The sequence below is a fragment of the Peromyscus leucopus genome, chromosome 4 (genome assembly GCF_004664715.2).
Source record: "Peromyscus leucopus breed LL Stock chromosome 4, UCI_PerLeu_2.1, whole genome shotgun sequence".
NCBI classification, from domain to species: domain Eukaryota; kingdom Metazoa; phylum Chordata; class Mammalia; order Rodentia; family Cricetidae; genus Peromyscus; species Peromyscus leucopus.
The window spans coordinates 148,382,298-148,400,176 of record NC_051066.1 but is presented as its reverse complement, the minus strand read 5'-3'; the positions used below and the strand labels follow the sequence as shown (position 1 = coordinate 148,400,176).

General features: G+C 54.3%; 2 protein-coding genes across 2 annotated transcripts in view; both read right to left on the bottom strand.

The window, feature by feature from the left end:
• Slc12a5 (solute carrier family 12 member 5) overlaps positions 1-5,266 on the bottom strand; it is a 39,521-nt gene extending 34,255 nt beyond the window's left edge. The window contains exon 1 of the mRNA XM_028868480.2: positions 5,127-5,266. Coding sequence (XP_028724313.1) covers positions 5,127-5,247 — 121 coding nt within the window. The 5' untranslated portion in view covers positions 5,248-5,266. The remainder of the gene's footprint in view (positions 1-5,126) is intronic.
• Positions 5,267-9,928: 4,662 nt separating this feature from the next.
• Positions 9,929-17,541, bottom strand: Mmp9 (matrix metallopeptidase 9). The gene is made up of 13 exons (XM_028868478.2): positions 17,350-17,541; positions 16,659-16,891; positions 16,308-16,456; positions 15,912-16,040; positions 15,645-15,818; positions 15,253-15,426; positions 14,729-14,905; positions 14,449-14,604; positions 12,725-13,034; positions 12,467-12,606; positions 12,051-12,201; positions 11,848-11,951; positions 9,929-10,234 (listed from the first exon to the last, which is right to left on the bottom strand). The coding sequence occupies exons 1-13, from the start codon at positions 17,488-17,490 to the stop codon at positions 10,116-10,118; spliced, it is 2,157 nt and encodes a 718-aa protein (XP_028724311.1). The 5' UTR covers positions 17,491-17,541; the 3' UTR covers positions 9,929-10,115.
• Positions 17,542-17,879: the final 338 nt, after the last annotated feature.

The following is a 17,879-nucleotide window of genomic DNA, read 5'->3' as shown; positions in this document are numbered from 1 at the left end:
GGCCTAGTGCTATTGCATCTCTGATCATCCAGGAAGTAACCTGTCTATAGGAACATGTAGATCACCACAGAAAACAGGTGAATGCCAGAGTGGGTGTCCTTTCTGACTACCCCACTCTCAATCCTCACTAGAGCTAACCTGGAGAGCCACCTGGGGTGTGGGAAATACTGATTCTGTCCTATCCTCTGCTGCAAAATAGGATATTATTCCTGGACTTCAGCATCTGCATCCACGTAGTGAAAAAGTGATTCCTCCCTGTCTTCTGTGGGTCTTAGATTAAGGCCATGGAGCTCTTCCTGAGGAGGCCTTGGGATATTGCTCTGCTCGAGAGAGCTTGCCTAGCATGCATAAGGCCCTGAGTTCAGTCCCCAACACCACAAAGTATTTTGGGGTGGGAGGAAGTGACCTGGCTGGTTGTAGTGGTGCACACCAATCAGGAGACAGAGACAGGGTTCTCATGACAAGTTTGAGGCTAGCCTAGTTTACATATGAGCGTCAAACCAGACAAGGCACCGCAAAGTGAGGGAGGGGAAAAAACGTCCTTCCTGGGGAGTCCAGACCGAGCAAGGGTGGAGTCCCAAAGGGAGAACCCAAGCCCTTCAACTGATACCCACTCCAGAAGGCTGGGCCCTCTTCCTCAACTTCCTGGTGAGGCTTTCAGAAAACTCTCTGCAAGCACCTCCTACATGGCCAGCCTTGCCTTGGCCAATAAAAGATGGCCTTCAGCTCTGAAGCCCAGGAACCAGAGTGTCCACTCAGCATACCCTCCCCATGCAGAGGACCAGAGCCCTGGGAAGATGAGAGCGTAGAGGAGAGCCCCCATCAGAGCTGCTTAAGAGACAGGGAGCAGGGTCCTATTTCTGAACTCAGAGTCTCTAAAATTCATACCCCCCACCTTGTGTTTCTCAGAGAGAAGCTCAGTGAAGCTGCCTCCCACCACGTGAGGACTGAGGTGCAAGAAAGGACTTTATAAATTATTTTTCCACTTACCACTTATGATGAAATTGGAGTCTAGAAATGGAAATGGAATGGGAGGCATTTTCCTCGTGGGCTGAATTTACAAGTGGAGACTAGAATCCAGCATCTCAAACTCTAGGTAGGCCTTCTCCACCCAACTGTACCTTTTTTTCCCACAGTATTTCCCCTATTTGGCTCAGCCCCTACCCATCCTGATTACCACAGTATCACCCCCATGACCTACCCACCTCCTGCCATGGAGCTAAGACCCCGAGGCCTCTCCTCCCCCCTCCTGCCACCTGCATGCCCTGCCCTCCAGACCCCAATCCTAGCTTTGAGTTGATGAGTCCAGGGCATAGCACGCCCCACACAAATAGGGCTCGCCGCAGAGCACGTCAACCACCACTGTCTCCATGGCAACCGGGGGCTTAATTAACAGGCTGCAGCCCCGTCACCAAGGCAACAGCACCCCAACAGCCCCCTATTCCCCTGCAGACTCAGCCTGTCTTCCCTATTTCCCAATCTGGACCTCTTCTCATGTAACTCAACCCTAGCCTCACCCCGCCGGGAAAGCTGGGGCCTGCAGATAGCTCTGGTTCATTGAGAAGAGGGGAGGGGAGAGAGGGGGATGAGAAAGGGAGAGGGAAGGAGGGGGAGGGAGGGAAGGAGAGGGAGAGAGAGAGAGAGAGAGAGAGAGAGAGAGAGAGAGAGAGAGAGAGGACTGTCACCATGGCAACTGCAGCCCTGTTCATAACCAGTTTGTTGTCATGGAGATTCCTAGGGCTCACCTTGGGCTGAGGTGGGCAGTAAGGTTCTGAGTCTTGATTGAAGGTGGAGAAACCAATGGATAGCTCATGCACACATGGACACACACACATACACACACACACATACACACACATACACACATGCACACACACATACACACACATACACACACACCATACACACACACATACACCATACACACACACATACACCATACACACACACACATACACCACATACACACACATACACCATACACCATACACACACATACATACACATACACCATACACACACACCAGCATCATTCTTCTCAATTTACAGAGAGACTGAAACATGAGATCTGAGTCTGTTTTGGAAGAAGGATCTTTCTTCATGGTCCAGACTAGACTGCCTCAGCCTCCTGGAATTACAGGTGAGATTATTGCCACAAGCTCATCTTCAGTTTTTTTTATGGCAGGAAGGACCCTTCCTACTTTATACTACAGATCGGTAAACTGAGGCCTAGGGAAGGAAAGCAGTGTGTTCAAGTTTGGGCCAGAGACTGTTTAGCCTATCTTATGGTCTTGCTTCATCCCCTAGCAAAAGTTATCTTATTATCCCTTCATGAAGGCAAGCCTCAATTTTTGTGAGCCTGGCCAACCCCAGGGTACCTTCCCACTGTCCAGCCTCCCCCTGAAAAGCTGAGGCATGGGATGTGGGTGAGAGGATGTGGTCTCGGCTCAGAGATTTAAGGATGTGTCTACTTCTATCCAGGGAGACACCATCAACCTTCCCTCCTCTGGACCAAAAGAGGCAACTGAGGCATGTGTGCTGCAGTCCAGGGTTAATGGTACATTCGAGGCTCAGTTTCTCGCTTCCTTCTCATCCCCGTAGATCATAGAGCAGGCAACCCACCAAGGGGCAAACCCTATAGCCTGGGCCACAGTAAAGCACGATGCCCACACATATGTGGCTTGTCAAAGTCTGCCCACAGCCTCTCCCACCTTACACATGCCGTCACCCTCCCTTCGAGCCTGGGAACAAGAGGTGGGGAAAGCATCTCTGAGCAGCTCACTGACTGACTCTTGTCTGCAGACGAGAGCAGCTGTGGGAAAGACACCAGATGTTACATTCCCCCGGGAGCAATCCTCTAATTCCCTGCTTGGTGACCTTCAAGGAGGAGGTACTTGAGGTCATCTGAGGGCTTGAGAGGTAAAGAGTCACCCAAATCATGACAAAGGGGAACTTTGAGTGAATTCATGGATACGAGTGCCCACCCCAAAGACAAAAACAGAAATATATACACCAGCACGTCCATCGTACACGCACTGGCAGTGTAGAGACACGCATAAGCACTAACTCACTGAGTACTTGACAGGTCATCGGTGCACACACAGCCTCAACCACAAGCACACCACAGTCCATACTCACATTCATTTACCACGGACAGTTGGACAGTCAAATTCTGAGTCTACGTTTTACTTCAATGGTGCCGGTGTTAGGGAGAGTGAGTGGAAAGACTGAGCAATCACCTTGGGACACGAGTCCCCGACATCTTATTCCCAGGCCAAGGTCTGAAGAACAGGAGGAGAAAAGAGGGAGGAAAGGAAGGAGACTAGAGCCACACGCCCTCATCTGATGAGCACCGATCACTCACTGCCAGGCTCTGGGTCTAGAACTCAGAACACAAAGATAAAGAGACATGACCTCTGTCTTTGACGCTTCAACCGGCATCCACTGGGAATGGGCTCCAGTGGGCAGGCCAAAGAGGAGTGACGACGTCTTCCTGGGAGCAAGGGAAAGTGAAAAGGATTTCAGAAGAGGTGAAGTGAGCTAAAGCTTACCCAAAGAGTGGGAGTTTTCCTAGCTCGTGGGGGGGGGGAGTGAAAGGAAGACGCATAACCAGATGCAAATGAGGTGCAAATGAGGAAAGAAGGGGGCTGACAGATGAAAGGGTCTGGCCTTTATCCTACAGTGGTGGGCATCTCAGGTGTGGGATGGTTCGACTGGGCTGGCGGTGGGGAGACCAGAGAGGAGGATGTGGTCCTGGCTATGTGAGCAAGGTTGCAGTCTTGAATCAGAGGGAGGGTGACAGGCAGAGGAGAGATGCTACAGGATTCAGGATCAGTTTTGGAGGTCAGTGGCCAACTGGAACAATTGGATTTGATGAGAAGAGAAAAGGGTGACAAGACTCAGCGCTGCTGGGTTTGTTGGTTCTGAGAGGCTTGATACGCCATTTTTTTAAATGAGAAACAAGAGGAGTTACAGCAAAGAGGGAGAGTGAGAAGAAACCCGAGTGTCCACATCCACGAGGCGGCTGGGTCACCTGAGTGGAACCTGGGGGAGTCCAGACTGGAGTTGTCCATACCTTGAGGAGCCTCCTGAAAGATCCCCCTAAGAACCAAGCTTGTGTTAGCTCCAGGCAAGGCCGGCTCACCCGCGGCTCACGAGCGACCCCTAGCGTCCAGGGAAGGCTCTCTCCACTGGGCCCTGGGACCACTCCAAGCCCATTCGCCCCTCTCCGTCCAAACACGAGGGGCGCAGCGTTAGGGAGAGGGAGGACCATGCAAGCATCCCTTGCAGAGGAGATTCTGTCTGCAACCAGGATGTCACTTCGTTTCGGAAGGCCAGAGGCATCCTTCCGCCCTCTCCACTGTAGCTGCGCGTGACTTCCATCACAAGACCACACTGCACTGGGCCCCCCAACTCCGGCTGAGCTAGCTCCTCCAAACCCTGCAGGAGCCCTCCCTCAGAGAGAGCTGAGTCCCGGAGCATTGAGACTGGGTCCTTTGGCGTCCTTCCTGGACCTAGCTGTCCAGGATTCAAACTTCCCTGTCTGCCGTCTCCTTTAGGGGATACCCAGGCGTTCCTGACGCTACAAAGAGGCAGAAGACTGGAGAATCACTGAGCATCAAGGACCCGCTGACGTGGCTCTTGCCTCAGCGACCCCACCCACCCAACCTGGCCCCACTCTCATCCTCCGGGCAAAACCCTTTCTGGCTGGCCCCCCCCAAATCGACATAGGCCCGCTTCCCCGCAGCTCTGGACCGCCCCCTAACCTCATAGTCCCCGCTCTCTCTCTCCCTCCTACTCCCTCTTCTCAGTGTCCCCCACCTCCTCAGTGCTCGGGCCTACTCCCATTCAGACCCAGACCCAACCCCTCCGCCTCCAGGTCTCCCCTTTTTCTCTCGCCCCTACCCCCAGCTCTCTTCCTGGCCCAACTTGCTCCCCTGTGGCCCGGCCCCCGAGGGTCCGGCCCCGCCCCCTCGCCTTTCCCGCTGGGGCGCCCCAAGTCCTTGATCCGCGCTCCTCCCCGCTCCCTGCAGCACCCCTCGCCCAGCCCAGGCCCCGCCCCGTCCTGCAGTGGCCCCGCCCTCTCGCCCCGCCCCCCGGCAGCCCCGCCCCCCCGCGGCCTCTACCTTTGACGTCTTCCCTTGGGAGCCGGCGGGGGTCGGCGACCGAATGCCGGCGAGACTCAGGGTCGGCGGCGACAGCTGGCGCCGCGGGGGGCAGCGAGGTGACCGTGAACCTGCGGCTCATGGCGCGCGGGGCGACGGGATCGCACAAGTGGCCGCAGCCGGGCTGCTGAAGCGCCAAGAGCTTCCCCGCCCGCCGCGCGCCGCGCAGGGTCCTAGTGCCCGCTGCGCCCAGCCTCCCCAGTCTGGCCACTTCTCCTTAAGACCCTGGGCTGTCAGTTTCACCAAAAGCACCTGAGGAGCCCACCCAGATGTGAGTCACTTCTCACGGAGGGTTTCTCCACCTCTGCTGGGGTCTCCCGAACACCTGGGGTTCGTTCACTCAGCACAAGTTGATGGTGATCCTGTTTTAGGCGATGGGACCTCTGCCCATAGAGCAGTGAGCATCAACTGTCTACTTGACTTCCTGAGGCTTACCTTCTAAGGAGGGCATCAGAGAAAGTGTGTGAGCAAATAGGGAGATATCATCACCTGAGACTGTGCCATACCTTAAGAAGGAAAATTAGGGCCATTGTTGGGGAGAACTAACGGGGTGATCTGAGAAGGACTCCCAGAAAGCATCAGACCCGAGTGAGACCTCACTGATAAGGAGAACCAGCAATGCAGAGATCTCGGGGAAGAATTCTCAGGCAGAAAGAAGCAGCAGCAAGTCATAGGTCTAGAGATGTGACTCGGTGGGCGGATGCTGCCTAGCATGCACAGGGCCCTGGGTTTAATACTAGGCATTCTTTTTTTGTTTTTGTTTTTGTTTTTGTTTTTTGAGACAGGGTTTCTCTGTGTAGCTTTGTGCCTTTCCTGGAACTCACTTGGTAGTCCAGGCTGGCCTCGAACTCACAGAGATCCGCCTGGCTCTGCCTCCCGAGTGCTGGGATTAAAGGCGTGTGCCACCACTGCCCGGCTTATACTAGGCATTCTTGAGTAGCAAATGAAAAGCCCCTGGGGCAAGAAGGGGCCTGGACTGTTCAAGAAAGAGCAAGATGGACACTGTGTCTGCATCAAAGTGAATGACTGACAGGAGGTGAGGAGGAGAGCAAGCAGCAAGTCTGTGGGGCTAGTTTTATATCAATTTGGCACAAGCTAGTCATCTTAGAAGAGGGACCTAGACTGAGAAAATGTCTCCACCAGACTGGTCTGTAGACAAGCCCGTGGCTCATTCCCTTGGTTAATGATTGCTGTGAACAGTGCCACCCTGGGCCGGTGGTCCTGGGTGCTGTAAGAAAGCAGGCTGAGCAAGCCACGAGGAGCGAGCCAGTAAGCAGTGTTCCTCATGGCTTCTGCTTCAGCTCCTGCCTCCGGGTTCCTGCCCTGACTTTCCACGGTGATGGATTGTAATGGACATGTAGGCTGAAACTTAAAAAACGAAAACCTACTTTGCTTTGGTCAGAGTGTTCTCTATCACAGCAATAGAAACCGAAGACAAAATTTTTGAGGAGGAGCCTGAATTCTTTTCTAATCCGAAAGGGAAGCCGCTGGAAGTTTGGTGCAGCAGGACAGTGTGATCTAATGTATATTTAAACAAGATCAATGGCTCTGACAGCCGGACTAAAGGCATGGGAAGATGACTCAGTCAGTTAGGTGTACATCGGGGGTACAGTGCCTGTAATCACCAGGCTGACGAGGCAGAAACATGAGGGTCTCTGGGGCTCAGTGGCAGCCAGCCCAGCCAGGCCTCAGAGAGAAAGAGGGAGACCCTGTCTCAAAAAACAAGATGGGACTGAGGGTAGCAAGACAGCTCGTCAGGTAAAGGCGCTTGCCGGCAAGTCGGACTACATGAGTTTGGTCCCCGATCCATGTAGAGTAGGGAAAGAACCCACTCCTGTAAGTGCTCATCTGACCTCCACACAAGTGCTGTTAGACACACACATGACACTAAGTAAATAAATGTAATATGTTTTTAATCAAGATGAAAAGTGCCTGAGTTGACACCCAGAATTGACCTCTGGCCTCTGCCTGTACCCACACACGTGTATGTGCGTGTCTACACACACACACACTGGGGCAGAAGTCAGGAGTGGATACCAGGAGCCTCCTGAAGAGCTGGTGGTGGGCAGTCTAGAGAAGGCACAGACATCAGACACACTGTGGAAGTGTAGTCAGCAGAACATGGCATGGGATATGACAATGGAATCGGATAGCAACCGCACTGTAGGGGAGTAGAAACAGTCAAAACCACTCTGGAGCGCTGTTTGCTCACGTCTCTTAAGGCTGGGCATAGACATGCCCTTTGGCCCAGAAGTTTTACTCCACTTTGTGGGAAGAAAAAAATGGCTACCCATGTGCTCCCAAAGACTTTTGTGTTCCTTTTATTCTTTATTTATGAGTGTGTGGTGGGGGGTGAGTATGCACATGCGTGTGTGTACAGTGCCCATGGAGGCCAGAAGAGGATGTTGGATCCCCTGGAACTGGAGTCTCAGGCAGTTGTGAGGCACCAGATGTTGGTATTGGGAACTGAACTTGGGTCCTCTGCAAGACAACCGACTACTTTGACCTCTGAACTATCTTTCCAACCACTCTCCTACCAAGATCCTTCCAAAAATGGTCATAGCGGTATTATTCACAATGATCCCAGACCTGAATCTACCCAAATGTCTACCAATAGCAAAATAGATCACTGTCAGGCATTTATTTACACAATGGAATTGGACATAGTGCTAAAGTTAGACCATCTACTATTTACAAAATATGCACAAATCTCGCAGACATTGACCAAAAGGATTCAAGAGACTCAAAGGGTACGACGCGACACACCTTACAGAACTGTCTAAATAGTTGGGGGGGGGCAAAGGGAGGGCTTAGTGGTGGAAGTGCTGGCTGCAGAGCCACAGTGGAATGAACGTCGTTCTCTGTGTGTGAATGTGTCCGTCCACAGTCACACAAAGATGGAGGCACCTGGAGGAGGAGAAGTTGGGTCTGCTGAGGTGGAAAGCCTGTTAGGTCACGAAGAGCAGGCAGTGGAACCTGAGTCTAGGGCTCAGGGGAGAGGTTCAGCTGGGGATGTCGGTTTGGACAGATGTGCTGTTCCAAGTTGGACGGCTGGTGAGATCACAGTGGAGAAGCTGAGAACTGAGCCTTGGAGCATGCTACCATGAGAGGTTACAGGGAGGGAAGAGAAGAGCCGGGAGGGGACGTGTTCCTGACACTAAACGTGAGAAAAACGCTTCTGGAGAGAGAGCAAGACAGACTGTCACATCACATGTGTGGATGGAGGATAGGCAGTGTGCCCTGTGCTGACGTGGGAGGTCACAGGTGACTCAGTGGCACTGTGAGGGAGGAGCCTGTGGTGAATAGTTGTTGAGGGCAAGGGAAGAAGGAGGTGGAGACGAGAGTAGGACCCACCCACGGGTAACTTTTATTGTGAGTGGGCCTGGGGGAGGGGAGAGTCAGGGTAGTGTCCCAGGGGAGACGGGGTGGAGAGAGAGTTTGAACAAGGCGTGCTAAGGAATGCTTGTGTGCAGAAAGGAGTGTCTCATTCCTAGGCTAAAAACAGGCCTGCTGGGAGAGGAGCACTCCCAGAGGGGTGGCTTGGGGCGGGGGCCGTTCTCTGAACTCTTCCTCGAGCTCCCCAGAACATGATTGCACCTGACCACCCACCCTTCCCCCTCTTTCTAGCCGTCCGCTGACAGGGCACGCGCACCCTTGGGCTCTCCTTGGGGACTCACAGCCTCACTGCTACTTTCTCTCTATTAGAACTCTGTGACCACCATCCTTGTGTGTGCGCTGTTCCGTTTTCAGGTTGATGCTTTGGCAGGATGGTTGGCCGGAGAGGTGGATCAGAGTTAAGGGCACTTGCTGCTCTCCCAGAGGGCCAGAGTTCACCTCCCGGCACTGGCATGGGGCAGCACTCTACTGCCTACCCTTTTAGTTCTAGGGGATCCAACGCCCTCCTCTGGCCTCCTGAGGCATCAGCACACATGTATGCATACGAACACACACACACACACACACACACACACACTAGATTAAAAGAAAGTAATTAATTAATTTAGCAAAAGACTGTCCCACTTGCCCAGGAAGACACTCGGTCATCCTTCCTGGGTCAGTTCCAGCTGAGGGGCATTAGCTCAGCCACAATACCTGGACTGAAGGGCATTAGCTCAGCCACAATACCCAGGACCCTCCCACACACCTCTCTAGCACACAGGCTTTGCACTCTTCAAGCTCAATGATGTTGTTGCTGCCAGTCACAGTTTCCCCTGTGAGTGAGCTGGATTCTCAAGAGTGGAGTCTGGGGTCTGGTTCAAGCAGGTTTCCAGGACTCTGAGAATCACTGAGCAATCCTTGAAGGAAGGACCAATATCCAATGAATTCCTCTGTGCCCAGCACCCAGTACAGAGCCTGGCTCCCTAGGGATGCTCTCAATAAATGTTTGATGGATGAATGAATAGCTTGGTGGTGTCCTCAGCTGTAAACCAGAAATAGTTACATAATACCTTCCAGGAGGGGTAACTGAATACCTTAATATTTATGTCGAGCTTGGAGCACTGCCTGACACAGAGCAAGCATTCTATCAGTTAAATACATGCTTGTGAACGTGACCACATCCATAATAAATAAGTGGCTAGAGTCAGCGAGGCAGCTCAGCAGATGCGGTCCGTGCCACGAAAGCCTGGGAAGCTGAGTTCAACCCCCAGATCCCACAGAAAAACAGGACAGAACCGACTCTAAGAAGTTCTCTTCTGACCTCCACATGCACACACATGGACACACACACAGCTAAGGAGAAGCCCATTAATTAAAGTAGCCGGTCAAGGGTAGGAAATCAATGTTTATTAGACACAGTCCAACAAGAAAGGAAGGTGTGAAGAGAGGGCCCAGCCCGCCTCCACGCCTTCCCATTCTCTAGAAGACATCACCAGTCTGTATCCCGCAAACTGGCTGCTTTCCCTCTGGGTGGTCTCTCGCGCACTGCACTGCTGACGAAGAGGAGGATCCCTAGTTCTCGGGGCAATGCAGGAGGTCGTAGGTCACATAGCCCACGTGGTCCACTTGGTTCACCTCCTCTCGGAAACTCACACGCCAGAAGAACTGGTCGTGGCAGAAGTAGGCTTTGTCTGTGGGGAACAAGGAGACACAGACAAACTGAGGCCTGTACTCCCTTACAGACACAGAACAAGATTTTTACAACCACCCTGTGGCGGTTCGAATGAAAATGGTCCCCATACGCTCACAGGGAGGGGCCCTAGGAGTAGGTGTGGCCTTGTTGGGGGAAGTGTGTGCTGGGGGTGGGCTTCGAGGTCTCAGAAGCTCAAGCCAGGCCCAGTGTGTGTCCCTCTCTTCCTGCTGCCTGTGGATCCAGATGGAGGACTCTCAGCTCCCTCTGCAGCACCACGTCTGCCTGCACGCTGCCATGCTTCCCACCATGACGACAATGCACTAAACAGCCTCTGCACTGTAAGCCAGTCCCAATTAAATGTTTTCCTTTTTAAGAGTTGCCATGGTTATAGTGTCTCTTCACAGCAATAGAACCCTAACTAAGACACACCCCTCCTGGCCTTCCTGTATCTTTCTGTGTTTTTTACATGACACTTTCGGTTCTTCTACCTGCCTGTGAGATGCTGGAGGGCACAGACCTTGATACTCAAAGTAGTGGCAAGCCCGGTGCATAGTAGGTGTTGCACATACAGGTTATGAATGAATCAGCAGATTAATGAACGGGTAGTATTTTAATGCTCAGTTCAATTCATCCAACAAGCATTCACTGGACAAACTCATTCATTCATTCTTTCATTCATTCATTATTCATTCAACAAATATTTACTGAGTAACAGCTGTGTGCCAAGTACTGTGAGAGGCCTGAGGAATACAGTGGGGAAATAGAGACATGATCTCAAGATACAGGAAGACATCAAAGAAAGTGAATACATAACGAGGGTCAGGCGGAGACTCTGAAATGGTGACCTTAGCACTGAAGGATGAGAGGGCAGCATGGTGACAGTGTGGGTGGGGAGCCTCCCAAAGAGGGGAACGGCCGGCCCAAAGGCCTTAAGCTCGGAAGGACCTTGACGAGCAGCAGCCTAGGTGGAGCACCGAGACTATGGGGAGGAGGTGAGAACTTGGAAGTACAGACAGGGCAGCGTCAGGCCATGTTAGTTTCTTCCGCCTTAGCACTGGCTTGAGCTCACCCTCAGGACCACTGCCCTCCACTCCTGACCCCTCCTCACTCTTGCAGAATATATTAAAGGTTATTGGACAATCGGTATGGTTGGAGGGAGGGGTATAAAGGAGATGGCTGAAAATGATAGATTTGGGCTTTAGCCTCAGTCTAAAACTGCCAACTAGTGGAGTGTGAGTACTGAAGAGGAGATAATGCAACTCTAGATAATATCTCTATTTTACAGATGGGGAAACTGAGGCCCCAAGAGAGGCAGTGACTTGCCCAAAGACAGCCAGAACTTTCTTGCCTCTCGGTGTATCCCCAGTGCAGCCCTGCACTGATTACTGATTATTATTCCGTTAGTAATAAAGTAATAAAGGAACGAGCCTTCCGAGAACTGTGCTCTGTGCTGGAGTTCCCGAAAGAGAAAGAAATGCAAGCAGTCTGGAACCTAGATCTGACTGTGTGAACGTTTCCCTCAGTCTTCAAGGACTGAGAACCTGGCCAGTCACTAAGTGTGGGAGACATCTCATGACGGGACCCTCCCCAGCCAGCACCAGCAAATCTCACCTTGGTACTGGAAGATGTCGTGTGAGTTCCAGGGCACCCCAGGGAACATCTTATCCAGGCGAGTGACACTCTGGGGATCCACCCTCTGCGTCTTCAAGTCGAACCTGCAGGAAATCAGACAAGCTCTGAGCCCCGCCCGCCCCCACGGGCTGCGGGTGAGTGGCGCCAGGGCTCCCCCTACCGGCGGCCGCGGTTGCTCTCACCTCCACACACGCTCCCTGCTGAACAGCAGAGCCTTGCCGCCGCGACGCGGGAGGAGTCCGGTGACCTGGGTTACCCCGGAGCCTAGACCCAGCTTCTCCAGACGCCTGGGGCCCAGCACCGACTCGCCTGTGTACACCCACACCTGGCGCCCTACAGAAGAGAAGGGACACAAAGGGGGAGCACGGTCTCTTTGAATGCCAGGAGGGAGAAGCCAGAGGGGCCTAGTCTCAGATGCCACTCAAGGGTCAGGACAAGCGCAATTCACTAGCCTCCTTCCCATAAATGTCAAATCACATCTGCCGGGAGGGGGACCCCACCCCCTTTGCGCGGCAGTCTCAGGGTTTACCCTGGGTCTCTGTGTAACCTGAGCTGATGGGGACTGAGGAATGGGCGGGCTAGGGATGCACAAACTAACCAGAGAAGAAGAAAATCTTCTTGGACAGCGGATCCTCAAAGGCTGAGTCCAGCTTCGCAGGCAGAGCGGGCCACGTGCGGGCAATAAGAAAGGGGCCCTGCAGTGGGCTTCCTCTGCGATTCAGGAACTTCCAGTACCGACTGAAAGAAAGGAGACAGCAGGGCCCTCAGCCTTGGCCAGGGGAGGAAGAGGGGTGGGAGACGCAGGCAGGTTCCTCCCCAAACCCCTCTCTGCCACCCACACACCCCGCCTGCTCACCCGTCCTTGAAGAAATACAAAGAGCCCTGGATCTCAGCAATAGCGTCGAAAATACCCACAGTGCACGGATTGTCTACCGGCCTCAAAGACTTTGTCGTGGTCTCAGAAGGGCCAGCAGTAGGGGGGTCTGTAGGGCCAGCAGTAGGGGGGTCTGTAGGGCCAGCTGCAGGGGGGCCGGTGGGGCCCACCGTGGGACTGTGTGTAGGGTAGGCGGTGGGAGGTACTGTGGGGCACAGAGTGGGAGGAGCTGTCGGCTGTGGTTCAGCTGTGGTGGGGGCTGGCGGCCTTGGGTCAGGCTTAGGGCCGGGACCTAAAACAAGACACTAGGTAAGACACGCTAGTCAGCATTTCTCTGCAGCCCCAGCCTCCTCCTGAGCCCAGCACCGATGTCTTCCCTTGATGCTGGAGGCCACAAGCAGGCCTCTTCCTGAGCTCTGTGAAGATACGGACTGGGTTGTCAGGACTGGGTTGTCAGAACAGAACCACGGGCAGAATCTCCCTCCCTCCCCCAAGTCAGGAGGGGCAAGAGTCTTTTGAGTGGCCACAACGTCAAACAGTGCTGCTGTGAGCATTATAAACTCGAAAGATTAGCTCTTCAATACCCTCCCCCCCCCTTTTTTTTTTTTTTTTGGTTTTTTTTGGAGACAGGGTTTCTCTGTGTAGCTTTGCGCCTTTCCTGGAGCTCACTTGGTAGCCCAGGTTGGCCTCGAACTCACAAAGATCCGCCTGGCTCTGCCTCCCAAGTGCTGGGATTAAAGGCGTGCGCCACCACCGCCCGGCTCTTTTTTCTTTTTAAAAGATAGAGTCTCACTACATAGACCTGGCTGGTTTCCAACACACAGAAAACAGCCTGCCTCTGCCTCCAAAGTGCTGGGATTAAAGGCATGTGCAAGCACACTTGGCCTGCTCTGCCTTTGAAGGTCCTTTTGGGGCTGAAGAGACAGCTGAGTGGCTAAGACCACTGGTTGCCCTTCTGGAGGACCTGGGCTCCTTTCCCAGCACCCACATGGTAGCTAAGAATCTGTAACTTCTGTTCCAAGGGATCCAACACCCTCTCTGGCCTCTGCTAGCATTGTGCATACACCATACACAGACATGCATGCAGGCAAAACACCCACACAAATACAAATAAGTTAATCTTTGGAAGTTCCTTTGGGTCAGTGCCTTGAGTAGCCCAGGTTGGCCTGGAGCTTACTATGTATCTCAGGCTAGCCTCAAACTCATGGTAACCCTCCTGTCTCAACCTCCTGGGTGCTGGGATTACAGGCTTGCAACATCACACCCAGCAAGTATCCTCATTTTTTTAGGGTAAATGATGACCAAAACCAAAACAACACAAAACAAAAAAATCAAATGGCCCTTACTAAGGCAAGGCATCATTCTTCTTCAGTTAACCCTATCAAAGCCTTATCACACACCCACTTTATATAGGAGGACCTAAAGAGAGATCAGACACACTATGAAGTGGCTGGGTTGGCCCCTCCTGCTCAAGATCATGCCTGCTCTGCAGCACTCAGTACCTACTATAACCACTAGGCGGCACACCCAGCCCTGGGCTGGCTTTTGAACCCGGGTCTAGAGTGCCATCTCCAAGCACCCACTGGGCACTCAGGCCCTGTCCTAGACGGATACTGCGGTTCCTTCTCTTCCCTCCCCTCTTCTCTGGTCCTGCAGTTGAACCTCATCCTCCCCTCTGGTCCTCCATCTCTGTCCCCCAGCCTCACCATACAGATGCTGGATGCCTTTCACGTCGTCTTCATGCAGAGGGGAGCCCTCAAGGAAGCGGTACATGGGGTACATGAGCGCTTCTGGCACTGTAGAATGATCTAAGCCCAGCGCATGGCCGAACTCATGCGCTGCCACCAGGAACAGGCTGTACCCTGGAAAGGAGGAGGAGCCTAAGATGCAAACGGCAGGCCAAGGCCGCAGCCCTGGCTGCTCCACCCCCACGACTGCCAGGAGGTGACTCGGAACCCACGCTAGGAGCCTCGGAACGCCGCCCACCTTGGTCTGGGCAGAAACCCCACTTCTTGTCAGTGTCGAAGCTCGAGGTGGTAGCGCACCAGAGGCGCCCGTCGTTGCGGCCCTCGCTGGTACAGGTGGAGTACTCCTTGCCCAGGAAGACGAAGGGGAAGACGCACAGCTCGCCGGCCGAGTTGCCCCCAACCACAGTCGCGTCGGCTGGAGAGACCAAGGGTCTTAAGTGAGCCAGGTGGGTGGATGTAATATGGTGCCAGGGGTGGACGAAACTCTCAAGGGCACTCAAGACTCTCGATGGCCTATTTTTTGAAGCCTAGGGGGCGCTGTGGAGCACGCTGAAGCCTGGAAATACTAATGGGCAGAGCCTAACATAGGAGACCAAGGCTGAGGCCCAAGGCCAAACAAAAAAGGCTGCCCAACTGGGAGTCACAGAGAGGAGATGTGGAGGGAGGCGGTGCATGGTAAATGGAGAGAGGAGGTGAATGGGTGAAAACGCCACCTTTTGGAGGGCAGAGCCGGGCTGAAGTTGGTAGGCGGGGCAGAGGTACCTCGGGTAGGGCAGAAGCCATACAGCTTATCCTGGTCGTAGCTGGCCGTGGTGGCGCACCAGCGGTAACCATCCGAGCGACCCTCCGTGGTGCAGGCCGAGTAGGAGCGGCCCTCAAAGATGAACGGAAACACGCAGGGTTTGCCGTCCCCATTGCCGTGTTCCGTGTAGAGTCCTGAGGAGACCCGCGTTGTTACCTCCAAGGGTGGCCCCGACGACCACCAGGGCCCAGACCTCGTCTCATTTCACAGAGGAGACTGGACCGAGAAGGGGGGGACCGGGACGGGCGGACGGGACACCTGGTCACACCACTAGTGGCAGAGGGGGATTGGAAACTACGATTCTGGGCCTTAAAGGTGGCCCCCTCCCCTCCACCCCGCGGTGCATACTCACTCTCACTGGGGCAGAAACCGAACTTGCGGTCGGTGTCATAGTCGGCTGTAGTACTACACCAAGGCAAGCCATCCGTGCGGCCATCTGTGGTGCAGGCCAAGTAGGAGCGTCCCTCGAAGGTGAAAGGAAAATGACACGGGGCACCATTTGCGTTTCCAAAGTAGGTGGGAACCACTGTGGTAAGGAGACTAGGGTCAGGACGGCTGGCCCACGACAAGAAAAGAGGGGGTGGGGGGCGGCGGGATGCAGGAAGGCTCAAGATCTCACCGACGCCCTTGCCCAGCGACCACAACTCTTCATCGTCGAAGTGGGCATCTCCCTGGATGCCCTGGCCAGGGGGAAAGGCGTGTGCCAGAAGACCGTCCTTGCCGTCAAAGGGATACCCGTCTCCGTGCTCTGCAGAGGCAGACGGGGAGGAAGGCAGTCAACCAACGACAGTTGCATAGACTCTGCTCTCTTTAGTGGCAGGAGACCGAAGGCTGTGCCCCCCCCTTCAACAAGCGCCCCAGGCCTTGCAAGGAGGCGGCTGCCGCTCCAATCCCGCAGGGCACCATTTGTGCGTGCGGTGACTGGGGATTGTAGGGCGGGCGGAAAAGCGGATCCGCTGTCCCTTCTATTCTGTCTGTGGTCCTCCCTCCCATGGCCCGGCCCCGGAGTTCTCACCCGCGACGCCAAACTGAATGACAATGTCTGCCTCGAGGCCGTACACGCGGGTGAACGTGAGCGGTGTCACCGCGCTCCACACGGCGAAGGCGCGCGCGAAGGCGTCATCGATCACGTCCCGCGGCAAGTCTTCCGAGTAGTTTTGAATCCTACAGGTGAAAAAGCCCGAGTCAGTAGGGGGTGGGGGGCGTGCCGGGATCACAAATGAGTGGGGGCGGAGCAGCAGCCACACACCAGTGCTCCATCCAGGCTTTCAGAACTTGCATGGCTAAGATACCTTGTCGGTCAAGCGCGGGTGCAGCCTGGCCTCCAAGCCTGCCCCAGCCACCTGCGTCTAGCCCAGCGTCTCACCAGTATGTGATGTTATGGTGGTGCCACTTGAGGTCACCCTCGAAGGTTTGGAATTTGCCCAAGTCTGGGACACCACAGCGTGGTGCACGAATGGCCTCCAGTGTCTTGCTGTCTAGTTCACCAGTCTGGGGCAGGGACAGCTGCTTCTGAAGCAGCAGCAAAGCAGGCCGCAGGCTCAGCTTCTCTCCCTGCATCTCGGCTACCCGACTGTAACCATAGCGGTACAGGTATTCCTGTGGACGGAGAGGCAGAGACATAGCGGAGTTCTGGCACCCTTTCCTCGCCCTCTGGGCCATATGCTTAGGGACTCGAAAACCAGGACACCAGGGCTTCTTCTCACACAGCTAAAATTTCCCTGTCCTCACACAGCTCCTGCCCATCTAAGATGATCTGAACCTTGCCTACCCCACAGCTCCCCTAGGGTTCACGTCCATCCTGTGCCTAATCCACAACCCTCCAAAGCCACCCCCATCCCATTGCCCTAGCAAACTTGAATCTGTCGGTTATCTTCACCACTGCCCAGAGCCTGCATCCACACTACCCCTAGTGCCTAACCCTGGCACCTCTGTTTCTCCAGACATGCCCATTGCCACGCAAATCCAGAGAGCATCTTCGAACCCCATGCTTCCTCAGGGACACTGGACATCTTCCTGGCCAGCCCTTCCCAACTTTCCACTGAGGCATCGTCTACCTGTGCCAGCTGTGTGTCGGTGAGGTTGCTGGTCCTCAGGTCTCTGGGGAAGACCACAAAAGTAGGCTGGCGCTGGTAAGGGGCAGCAGAGCTGCAGCCTAGAGCCAGGAGTGCCAGGATCAGGGGCTGCCAGGGACTCATGGTGAGGATGGCAGTGTCTGGCTGATGCTGCCCTTTCTTCCGAGATTTTAAAGAGGCAGTAAAACTGAATCAGTAGTCCCGCCCCTCCCCTCCAGGCGGGTGCTGACTCAGTGTGTGTGTGTGTGTGTGTGTGTGTGTGTGTGTGTGTGTGTGTGTGTGTGTTGGGCAGCCCAAAGAAAGGGCTTACACCACCCCCTCCTTTCTGCCCTACCCACAGTCCACATTGCCGAGTCAGGCAGGACCCCAGACCCACAGGAAACCAAAGCACTCAGGGGAGCGGTTGAGTTTTGCAAACTGCAGAATTTGTGGGAAAGGGAAGGAGGCTGTCCGGGATGGGGGACTCACCTAGCCCTAGGTCTGAAGGCCCTAAGTGGTCAGTCCAGTAGAGG